General features: G+C 41.0%; 1 protein-coding gene across 3 annotated transcripts in view; it reads left to right on the top strand.

The window, feature by feature from the left end:
* The window catches only part of CAT (catalase), a 35,447-nt gene extending 24,737 nt beyond the window's left edge, over window positions 1-10,710 (top strand). Inside the window, exons 9-14 of one of the 3 annotated variants that reach the window (XM_028501430.2) lie at window positions 284-422; window positions 3,066-3,196; window positions 8,046-8,153; window positions 9,629-9,712; window positions 9,799-9,913; window positions 10,028-10,115. In XM_028501430.2, coding sequence (XP_028357231.1) covers window positions 284-422; window positions 3,066-3,196; window positions 8,046-8,153; window positions 9,629-9,712; window positions 9,799-9,912 — 576 coding nt within the window. In that variant the 3' untranslated portion in view covers window position 9,913; window positions 10,028-10,115. Of the gene's footprint in view, window positions 1-283; window positions 423-3,065; window positions 3,197-8,045; window positions 8,154-9,628; window positions 9,713-9,798; window positions 9,914-10,027 lie in introns of all 3 variants that reach the window. The other 2 variants (XM_028501431.2, XM_007111366.4) reach the window with 2 other exon arrangements.
* The last annotated feature ends 776 nt before the right edge of the window (window positions 10,711-11,486 follow it).

Raw genomic sequence — 11,486 nt, forward strand, 5'->3', positions numbered from 1 at the left:
CAGGCTCCGGGCGCGCAGGCTCAGCGGCCACGGCTCACGGGCCCAGCCGCTCCGCGGCACGTGGGATCCTCCCGGACCGGGGCACGAACCCGCGTCCCCTGCATCGGCAGGCGGACTCCCAACCACTGCGCCACCAGGGAAGCCCGAGACTTTGCTCTTTACTGGGGGGACAGGCAGGGCTTTGTGATGCTTTGTGCTTGAAACTTTACAGTGAAGTTCACGGGCCACTCCTCTTTCGTACGTTACTGCACACCGTCAAAGTCTGTTTCATTTATAACCGCAGGGCCGCCTTTTTGCCTATCCCGACACTCACCGCCACCGCCTGGGACCCAACTATCTTCAGATACCTGTGAACTGTCCCTTCCGAGCTCGAGTGGCCAGCTACCAACGTGACGGCCCCATGTGCGTGCTGGACAATCAGGGTAGGCCTGGGACCGTGGCTCACCCCGCGGGTGTGGAGGGCACTGCTGGGCAGGGCGCGGGAGGCCCCGCCAGCCCAGGGGTCGTCAGGCTGCCCCAGGCACCTGCTGCCCTGTGGAGGCCCCGCAGCGGCTCCTGCCAACCACCTATTTGTTGCCCAGCAATGAAGGTTTAAACTGCCTGAGGACTCTCCATACTTTCATCTATTTTATATATTTTATTGAGAGTTCCCTCCTCAGATTTTACATGCTGTCCATCTGACTATGAAAGGCAGGGAGAAAGGTTTTTCCACACTGGCTGTTGTAGGGTATCATCCAACTTAGGGAGCAGGTTTTAAAGACTCTTCACAAAGTGGACGATTCCTGAAATCACTCTTAAGTCACCAGGACTTAGCCTCTTGGAAATGCAAAAGCCAAGAGTTGCCATACACATGCCATACTACATGTGTCTGAAGGACACATGATCCCTTCAGAAATTTTACTGATGATTTATATTTATAGCCATAGATGTCTATATTCAAACAAAGTTTATTTTTCTATGCTAAAAATAATACATGTACCTTAAAGGAAACGTGGAAAATATAAGGGAAAGAAGAGAAGAAAGAAGAAAAACCCATATATAGTCACAATATCCAAAGACCAGAACTGTTGCATTTTGCTGTATTTCTTTCCAGTCTTTTCTGTGAATACTTGTTATACATTTAAGATTAGTTTGTATATATAGTTTTGTGCCTTGCATTTTGCTACCATTATCATTAAGCCTTTTCCAAGTATTTATCAAGTTTACATGCTCACTGAATGATTGTATTGTGTTGTTGCCATATTTCTGCTCTTTGAGGTTTACAAAGGTATGGAGTGTGTTATTGCCCAAAGTAGCTGATACTTCTGTGTCTGTCTTCTGCATTTTTATTCTGAAGTGATTTTTTTTCCATTAATCTCCCTCGGTCCTTTCATTATTGAGACTGGCTGTATCAGAGCAGTTCATGTATATTTTGGAACGTCATTAATAAGTAAATGCTTTGTGTTTACCATTCTTGTTTACTATTATAGTGGCATATGTATAAAAAAACTACTTTGACACACCTTTTGCCTAATTTTAAAAGTAGACCATTTGGGCTGTGCCCTTGCAGTTTGATCAAAGAGCTTAATTGTTCCCAGTAGTCAATGACTGGAAGACAGCTGCGACTTTGAGTAAAGGTAGAGATCATTTGGAAATCAAATTTTAAAATTACTCAATTGGCACATTTCAAAGAGCTAATTCTTAGTGCAGAAAACCACTGTGATGGTTCGTTATTGGAGCACTTTTCTTTTCGCATGGACGTGGCTGAGCTGGAATGAATTTCTTAGGTGGATAACTGGGCTCCATGGTAGCAGGGTGCCCCCTCTCTTCCTACATGCGTTTGGCTCCTTCGTCAATGTGATGTACAGGCATCTCCTGCTTATCCACCCAGAATAATCTATCCTGGCAGTGAGCTGGGTAAAATTCTAATCCCGACTGGTTTGTTCAAACCACTTACTATGCTTCCAGGCCATCCTTTCTGTTTAGGCAGCACGTACTCAGATAATGCAAGCTTCTGCTAACATCAGCCGAAGCAGAGTATAGTTGGGAAAATGAACATGCCAAGAGGAAAAAAGAGCCTCATAACTTATTCCAGAAATCTTAATAAATGTTTTGATTGCATTTGTCATTATTTTTCCTAAGTCCAGATGAGTGAGTGCTGACATACTAGAAATATCAAATTTTAGAAAAATATGTTAAAAATTTATCTATAGAGAGAAGTGAAAGTGAAACTAGAACTGAATAAAGTCTTGGTCGATAGGAAGGATAGATATCCTGAGAATCTTAAAACACCATTAAGAAATAAACAGTGAAGTAGAATCCTGTGATAGGAACGTAGTATGTGCTGGAATGGAGAGGACAAAAATCCCAGATCCCGGATCCACCACTGACCACCACATCACCCTGCAGCACTCAGTGAACATCTCAGGGCTCAGTTCATTGGTCTGGCGATTGAAGGAGCAGAGCTGGAGCAGAGCTAGAACTTGGAGTTGCTCCCAAGAATTCTGTGATTCTGTTTTTGAACTGAGCGCAAGTCCCAATGAAACCCTCCAATCTGAAATATGTCTTTGAGTCTTCTCTTCTATGGGGGCCAAACCAAGCTCATATAAATATATTCGTACCGGAAGGCATCAGGAGATTGTAGAGATGAGGCCGTCTGAAGTGGTCAAAGGGAATTTGAGATCTCTTTATTAAGACGCAGAGTGAGACAGCACACAAGCGTTTGGCAGATGGCATATTCTTTAAGAATCCAAGTACTGCCTGTAGCTAAATATGGGGTGTTAAAAATCATATGTGCGGACGCAGGTTCGCGCCCCGGTCCGGGAAGATCCCGCATGCCGCGGAGCGGCTGGGCCCGTGAGCCATGGCCGCTGAGCCTGCGCGTCCGGAGCCTGCGCTCCGCGACGGGAGAGGCCACAGCAGGGAGAGGCCCGCGTGCCGCAAAAAAAAAATCATGTATATGTGTGTGTATACACATATGTATAAATATAATTGTCACTTGAATTTATTTCTTATTTTGTTGACTGTTTGTAGACTTCCTTCATTTTTCATCTCCCCAAGTGAATCTGTGTGGTTTTCTGTTAAAGGTGGAGCTCCAAATTATTACCCCAACAGCTTTGGTGCTCCGGAGCAGCAGCCTTCTGCCCTGGAACATAGGACTCACTGTTCTGGGGATGTGCAGCGCTTCAACAGTGCCAACGATGATAATGTCACTCAGGTAATGGCTCCTTTGTCTGCTGTGCGAGTTGCTTGGTTATTTTCCTTGTCAATGTCTGCATATATTCCCCCTTTTAAAGTGTCTAATATGTCTTAAGTTGAATTCAGGGACAACATCTCTATTCATAAATCAGTGCCTGTATTAAATGGAGTTGAAGAGTTGTGTTACTGTGCCCTTTTAGTACAAGGTATGGAGACTCATTTCAGTTCCTCCAAATTTTATTGACGGGATATAATTGGGAGCCATTGGGGACGCAGTGATCTCGTGGAAATCTGAGAAATGGGCAAGTAAAGCTTAAGTACAGCTGAATCTAAGAATCTGAGAAGGACAGACCAGATTTAAGGGACTAGAACTGGATTCAAAATAGCACTAGGAGTCCCAGTAGCAAAGGTGTGGGTGTTTCCACTGTAGGGCACCCCATTCGTGTGACTCGGCTACTCTCCATCTGTCTGCTGTTGCTCTCCAATACCAATTACTCATTCTTACCATGTCCTTCCCTATTTTTCTCCTCTTTGCCTCATAGCTTGTGTTTTAACATTGCTGTGGTTTTGCTATGACCATGGCCTAACTCTTCTTCTTTATGGCTTCTTTCTCCATGTATTACTTTTTTTTTTTTTGGTCCTTTTTTACTCCTTCTCTCAATACTTCTACAGTCAGATTCTGGAGAGAGGAAATTGGATTGAATGGACTAATGTTCTCACTGTGGGTTGCATCATTGGCCTTTGGCCAGCCTCTAGTTAACTGCCCGGGGTCAAGTGCCCACCCTCTTTCTAATCACCTGTGGCTGCCTGGGGGCTGTTCTTTTAGTAGATGCCATGGAAGAGGCCCTTTGACTCTGAAGAGCAGCCACCTCATTAATGTGCCCAGTGCAACTTATACCACACGTAAGAAAAGATAAAGTTAAAAAGTATAGTTGTCTTAGATCTCTGCTTGGGTAGTTGGTGTTAAACAATATTTAAATTAGAATGGGACCTATTCTAGCTTTTCAATTTGTAAATGTGTGTTCCCAGTAAAATATACTTAAATACATAAATTAATTCACTGCGAAGATACCGTTATTTGAAAGGCACTTATGTGTATACATGTATATAAAAAAGAAATTACTTTATTGTACCTTATAAACCATATTTAAATGAAATTAAATGTCTCCTGAAAGCCTTTTATAGTAACTGCCTTATTCTTGGTTATGTAGGTTAGCAAGTATCAATATATTACAATACAATTCCTGCTTCTCATAAAATTTTACCTACCTGAAGTCTATTCCAATGTTAAACTAGCTAATACAACCTCTGTAAAAATTAATTTAGATACTGAGGCTGTTGCTCACACATTAAAATTTACTATATGATCATTCTTATTTTGAGAGATTTTCTTATCACTAGGTAGAACTCAAGTTTTTAAGCAGTCATGATACTGCTTATAGCTTCATAGCATAATCCTGTAACTGTAAGAGTCACATGGAATATAAATAAGAAGATCCAGGTTTATACTCTTAAAAAGGATTCACTTGGACTTAACGCTCTGGCTTATGACAGACAAGCTTGTATCAGACCTATCCTCTCACGGAGAACATGAAAGCTAGATAAAATACAAAAATGCTGTGGAGAGCTATAAAAGCAGCAAGAATTTGAGGGGCCAAGATTTTGAACAGAAAGGAAGTGCAGAGATATGAGCTTGATATTTGTTCTTCTTTTCTCATGAGGCATTTATTACTTTGTAAGTATTGGCCAACATGCTGAGCAGAGTTTACAGCGTTTTCATGGGTCTGGAGGGAATGAAAATTGGAGTTCAGGGCCTGCTAAGGAAGAGGGCCTCTAGTTAACATCCCAGGCACTCAGTTGGATCCCTGAAGGGCCATCCAAGAAATAAGAGCAAACCTGAGATCAACTTGCCTTTACAAAAATTGAGACTCAGTTTTATACCAGTTCAATCTCAGACTGGATTAAGGTGATCTCCCTCTATCCTATCTTCCAGAAGCAAACATAAGGCTTTGGAGGAAAATAGAGCCTCAAATTATCTCTGTATTTTTTCATACGCAAATGCCCATCATTCAGTAATAAATTATCAGGCATACCCAACACATAAGACCTTATATCTGAAGAGCAAGAGGGGGATAAAAAAAAACAACTGGCAATAGAAACAAACCTACTGAAGATCCAGATAGTGGAATTGTCAGATACAGGTTTTAAAATAACTGCAAATAATATGTTCAGGAAAACAGAAAACAGTTGACAACATGGAGAATTTAATAAGAGAACTTGAATTTGTAAAAAAAGAATGGAGGGGACTTCCCTGGCGGTCCAGTGGTTAAGACTCTGTGCTTCCACTCAGGGGGCACAGGTTCCATCCCTGGTTGGGGAACTAAGATCCTTCATGCCATGCAGTGCGGCCAATAAACTAAAATAAAATAAAATTAAAAAGAAAAAGAATTGAATGGCCATACTGAACTGGAAAATGCAACAACTAAAATTAAGCATTTAGTAAATGAGTTTAACAGGAGATTAAACATGGCCAAAGAGAGGATTTCTGAATTGGCGGATAGAGCAGTAGATGTTATCAAGACTCACTCATGAAGAGAGAACAAAAGAACTTCTCTCATTATGAGAAACCAATTAGAGATTGAGAAAGCAAACCACAGAGTGGGAAAATATATTTGTGGTTCCTCTAACTAACAAACAACTCATATACAGTACATGTAAAGAACTCCTGCAGAGCGATAAGAAAATGACAGACGAATAGAAAAATGGGCAAAAGACTTGAACAGGCACTACACAAAAGAAAATATCCAAATGACTGAAAAACACACAGAAAGGTAGTGTATCTCACCAGTCATGGGGGATATGCAAAATAAAACTAAAAAGAGATACCACTACATACACATCAGAATGACTAGACTGAAAAAGACTGTACCAAGTATTGCGAGAATGAGAAACAACTCTAACTCTTACCTGAGTGTAGATTGGTTCAGCTGTTTTGGGGAACTGTTTGTCAATATCCACTAAAGCTAAACATGTACGTGTCTTTTGACCTAGTAAGTGCACTCTTACATAGATTCTTAATAGAAATGTGTACATATGAGCAGCAGAAGACATGTACAACACTGTTTATTCATGTTACCCAGTGTTCATCAACAAAAGCTTGGATAAATAAACCGTAGTATATTCCCACAGTGTACAGCAATGAAAATTAAAGAAGTATTCCAACAAACATTACCATAGATGAACCTTACAAACATGACATTGAGCAAAAGAACAAGAATATAGACGGTATGATTCCATTTGTGCACATTTGAAAGAGAAGTAAAAAACGTTTATAATACTAGAAGTCAAAAAAATTTGCCCTTGGGGAGGCAGTTGGAGAAAGGGGATAATGACTGGGCGGGGGGGTATGGTAGGGGGATTTCTGGGGTGTGAGTGACGTGCTGTCTTGATCTGGGTGGTTGTGACACATTTGTGTCCACTGAAAAATCATTGAACTTCACACTTACGTTAAGTACCCTTTACTGTAGGCACGTTACACTTAAAAAATCATTCTCTAACTTTGTATAGACTAGTAAAAATGTCACTTTTCCTTTTAGAGGAATTTAATCCTGCTCTTAAAGGTCTGTGGTAAAAGTGTTGGAGTGGGTAAAGTGCCTAGAGCCTGTGCTCTGCAATGAGAGAAGCCACCACAATGAGAAGACCCCGTCTCATTTCTCTAGTTGAGGCGAGCGGGGGCCACTCTTCGCTGCGGTGAGCAGACTTCTCATTGAGGTGGCTTCTCCTTGTTGCGGAGCACGGGCTCTAGGTGCATGGGCTTCAGTAGTTGTGGCTCGCGGGCTTCAGTAGTTGTGGCTTGCAGGCTCTAGAGCGCAGGCTCAGTAGTTGTGGCACATGGGCTTAGTTGCTCTGCGGCATGTGGGATCTTCCCAGACCAGGGCTTGAACCCGTGTCCCCTGCCTTGGCAGGCGGATTCTTAACCACTGCGCCACCAGGGAAGTCCCTCATATTTAAACTTTGCTCAAATTTTTAAAAATATTATTATATTCTGATATTTGATAACAGAAAAATTATGAATATTTGATATTTTATGAATTTGCTACTTTGGATAATTGGATATTTTTGGACTTTATAAACATTAGTAGAACAGTACATAGAGTAGTGCCTGGTGCGTTATAGGTACATGAGAAATAAGTATTTGCTCAATGAATGAATGAAAGAAATGTAGAATAGAATCATAGCCATAACTTAGAAATGGTTAATTTCAGAAATGAGCAGAAGCTGTTAGGACTCATATACTTACTACTAAGCTCTTACTTTTTATTTTAACTTCTTGATAGTCATTTTAGAGGTTAAACCCAATAATCTAAGCAAAATATCACTGTTCACATCTGTCTTCTCCAAGAAATCTTGGCTTCTGAATAACTAAAGACCTAATTAATAAATTAGGGTGTTTTCCTCCTCTTTGGTTCTGGGTGAATTGAACAAAGGTTGTATTGCGTTAAGCTTACATTTAGCGACAGTTTGCACATTCTGCACTTGTCAGTATTAAGGTGTGGTGGCATTTTTAATTGTAGGCAACACTGCCTTCTATTTATAAGAGATTTAAAAGCAGTGACTACAAAGGACATTATTAAAAAGAAGTTATGAGCTATTATCTTCCTGTTTTGCTTAAAATAAAATAAAAAGTGAGGAACTCAACATGTGACAGTTTCAACTATAATTTTAAATTATTCTTAAACTCTAAAACCTTTTTTCATTCTTACAGCAATGAGAAATCTTGCATCTTCATTTCAGAAGTGGTGTTTGGGTGAGTTTTGTTGGTGATAAGGTGGTTATTTGATTCCCTGCACTCTGTGTTCACTGAGCAGGTGCGGGCTTTCTATATGAACGTACTGAATGAGGAGCAGAGGAAACACCTCTGTGAGAACATTGCCGGCCATCTGAAAGATGCACAACTTTTTATCCAGAAGAAAGCGGTGAGTGATGCTTTGTAAGCCGAAGGATGACACCTGCTGGCAGGAGAAGAGAGTGCAGCTGTGTGAGAAAACCCTTTCTTGGAAGTGTCATTTCTATTTTACTTGAGCTAAGCAGACTTAAAAAAAATTAATGTGAATCCCTAATCAACCTCTGATTCTTTTCTCTCTGTGTTTTACCTCCAGTATATATGCCATATCCATTGATCCTTATCTCTTTGTCCAGTGTATAATAATTTAGTTGAGTTTAGGGTGAATGGTCTCCTATGCTGTTCAATCTGACTGCAGCCAAGTTCTGTGTGAGAGAGTAATGTCCAATGTCAAAATGTGGGTCCTGCCACAATTTTGCTTAGACTTTAGGTGATAAGAAATACACATTACATTTTTGTGATTTGAAGTCAGCCTGACTACTTAATGTTATGATGCCTGACCCTCCTTCAGAAGCAACTAGAAACTTGCACGTTTTCTGGGGTCAGAACGGAGTTGCTTCCAGAGACTCAGGCTGAACTTTTGAGCTGAGGCGCCAGGGTATTTCTGATGGTAGCTCGTTGTGCTGTGTGCTCTGCTGTGGTCTCCTGGCCGGAACCCCGGCTGTTTCTTTGTCTCTTCGTTGCTGCTCATCTGTTCATAGGGGCAGCTGTCTGGGATGTGTTCTAAGCCCCGGAGATACGTACCAGCAGGCTGGGTGCTCTATCTGCGGGCAAGGTTCTATAACTGTGTTTCACCAGGGTGTGTATGAAAGATAACCTTTTAAGTCCCTGGGCCCTAGTAGTTCTTGCTGTCTGGGGCAGAGAGCTTGACAGTTGCTCTGTGAGATAGGTGGGGTGGGTTTTTTCTCATCTCACTGATAAGAATGAATAAGACCGTTTGTAAGTAGAGAACTGGGCTTGAACCCTTGGCCTTCTCCTCTCACATCTGCTGAAGCTGCAAGGCCCCCTGTGGGTTCTTGATGCCCCACCTCAAGATCAGCCCACGGTCAGGAATTCCTGCTTGAAGTATGCTTAGTTGCCCAGCAGGGGCCAGTGTTTGTACATCTCACTTTAAATTCAGGCAGTGTCTGGGCCTGTTTCTTAATGCAAATCGCCATAACTTTTTGCGTTCCTCCGAGGTCAGCTCTTTACCTGCTGTAAATGTAGCTCACCTCATAACACGTTTTTCTCACGGTACTCTACAAGGTAGATTTAATCATCCCACTTATTTTTCTGGGGAGTGGATATGAACCGTATGAGGTAGATTTAGTTATCTCACTGATCTCATGAGGAGTGGGTACTGAAGCTCAGATGAGTGACTGAGGCAAGGTTGCGCAGCCAGTATACATCCAGGACGCAAGCCTTCCTCCGTGTTGGTAAATGCTGTGTGGTTCTGCCTCCCGTGGAAGCGTCCGTCCTCCCCTCTGGAGTCGACCCTGTGGGGCGGACTCTGGGGACTGGTGTAGTGAGGGCTAGGCTAATGTTTACATTATTTTCACTTGGTTACAGGTTAAGAACTTCAGCGATGTCCATCCTGACTATGGGGCCCGCGTCCAGGCTCTTTTGGACAAATACAACGCTGAGAAACCTAAGGTGAGCCCAGAGCATCCTGGCTGTGGCAGAGGGGGTGTGTCATGGATAGGCATAGTTGGGTTTCCTTTTATGATGATTCTCCTCAGGGCCAGCTACTCCATTTCTTAAGCAGCTGTTCCGAATCTCATTTGAGATACAAAGAACTCACCTGGAAAGCACATGCTCCTCGTCTTAGCTCTGGGCAATATAAGACAGTCTAAGGTGAACAAATTCTGAATGCTTATTTTCATTTGAGCACAGATTAAAGCTAAGATAAATACTGAGTTGCTGCCCAAGTGAGTTAAGTAACCTGCTGGTCTTGGTCTTTTGAAACAGAGCGCGATTCACACCTATGTAAATCCCGGGTCTCACTTGGCTGCAAGGGAGAAAGCTAATCTGTGAGGGTTGTCCGTCCACCTACGAAGCAAAGCATAATGTTGACACACATGCCCACTCATCGCTGGATGGAAGATTCTCCTGTGCTAGACGTGCAAATGCAAGTTTATGTCTGTAAAATGATAATCCAGGTTTCTATAGCAAATAACGTAATAATGGCTTTTAATGCTATTTTCCTAGGGGTAAATGAATGTTAGAGCTTAACAGTCATTTAAAAGAAACGTGTATTTGCTTTTGACAGCTGATTATTTACTTAAAATGACTAGAAGGAAAGTTTCTAGCAGAAATACGATTTTATTTGATAAGAAAAAATCTTGGTGAAATTAATATGTTTACATATCATCTCATGGCCTGTTGTATAAAAATATGGCTGTAATTATATAAGAAGAAAAGATAATCCACTCAGAAATTTAAATTTTTCTAAGTTCCTTATAGGAAGCACAATTTGGTGTCTTTTGAAAATAACTTCAGTACCATCATGGCTTAATGTTTATTCCTGCTTGGAATTGATCAGATTTTTTAAAACTTGGAATTACATTTATGCTAATATAGTATTGATTTTGCAACAGGCTGATCTGTAATTGCTCATCTTTTTACAATAAAATAATCTGTAAATAAAAATAGAAGACTGGTATTTGGTTTCTTTAGGCTCCATATATAACTTGGAATGTCTGAAGACTCTGAATCTGAGTGTCATCTGTTATCAGATACTTACCCTTATAATTGAAACTATCAACCTCACAAGGGTAGTATGTTATTTGTTTAAACCAATAGCCTTTAGACATAGCCTCTGAGATACAGGGGACCAGAACTTTATTCTATTGGGAAAACAGCAAATTTCCCAGCTTTGAAAATTGCTTAGATCTCTTATTCATTAGCTCACTTCTTTATCTGATTATGAGTTTTAATTTAAGACAGTTTTTTTCCTTTTTTCTTCCCAGTTTTATTGATATATAATTGGCATACAGCACTATATAAATCTGACTCACATACATCATGAAATGATTATCACAATAAGTTTAGTTAATGGGAATGCCCTGGTGGTCCAGTGGTCAGGACCCAGTCCTCTCACTGCCAGGGGCCCAAGTTCGATCCCTGGTTGGGGAGCTAAGATTCTGCAAGCTGCGTGTTGCGGCCAAAAACAAAAAATAAGTTTAGTTAACATTCATCATCTCATATAGATACTGTATGACATTAAAGAACTAGAAAAAAGTTTTTTTCATGTGATGAGAACTCTTAGGATTTACTCTATTAACAATTTTCATATATAACACACAGTAGCATTAATGATATTTATTGTACATGACATCTCTAGTACTTATTTATCTTATAACTAGAAGTTTGTACCTTTTGACTGCTTTTCTCCAGTTCCCCTCTCCCCTACCCCCACCTGATAGTA

The sequence above is a fragment of the Physeter macrocephalus genome, chromosome 16 (assembly GCF_002837175.3).
Source record: "Physeter macrocephalus isolate SW-GA chromosome 16, ASM283717v5, whole genome shotgun sequence".
In the NCBI taxonomy this organism is placed as follows: domain Eukaryota; kingdom Metazoa; phylum Chordata; class Mammalia; order Artiodactyla; family Physeteridae; genus Physeter; species Physeter macrocephalus.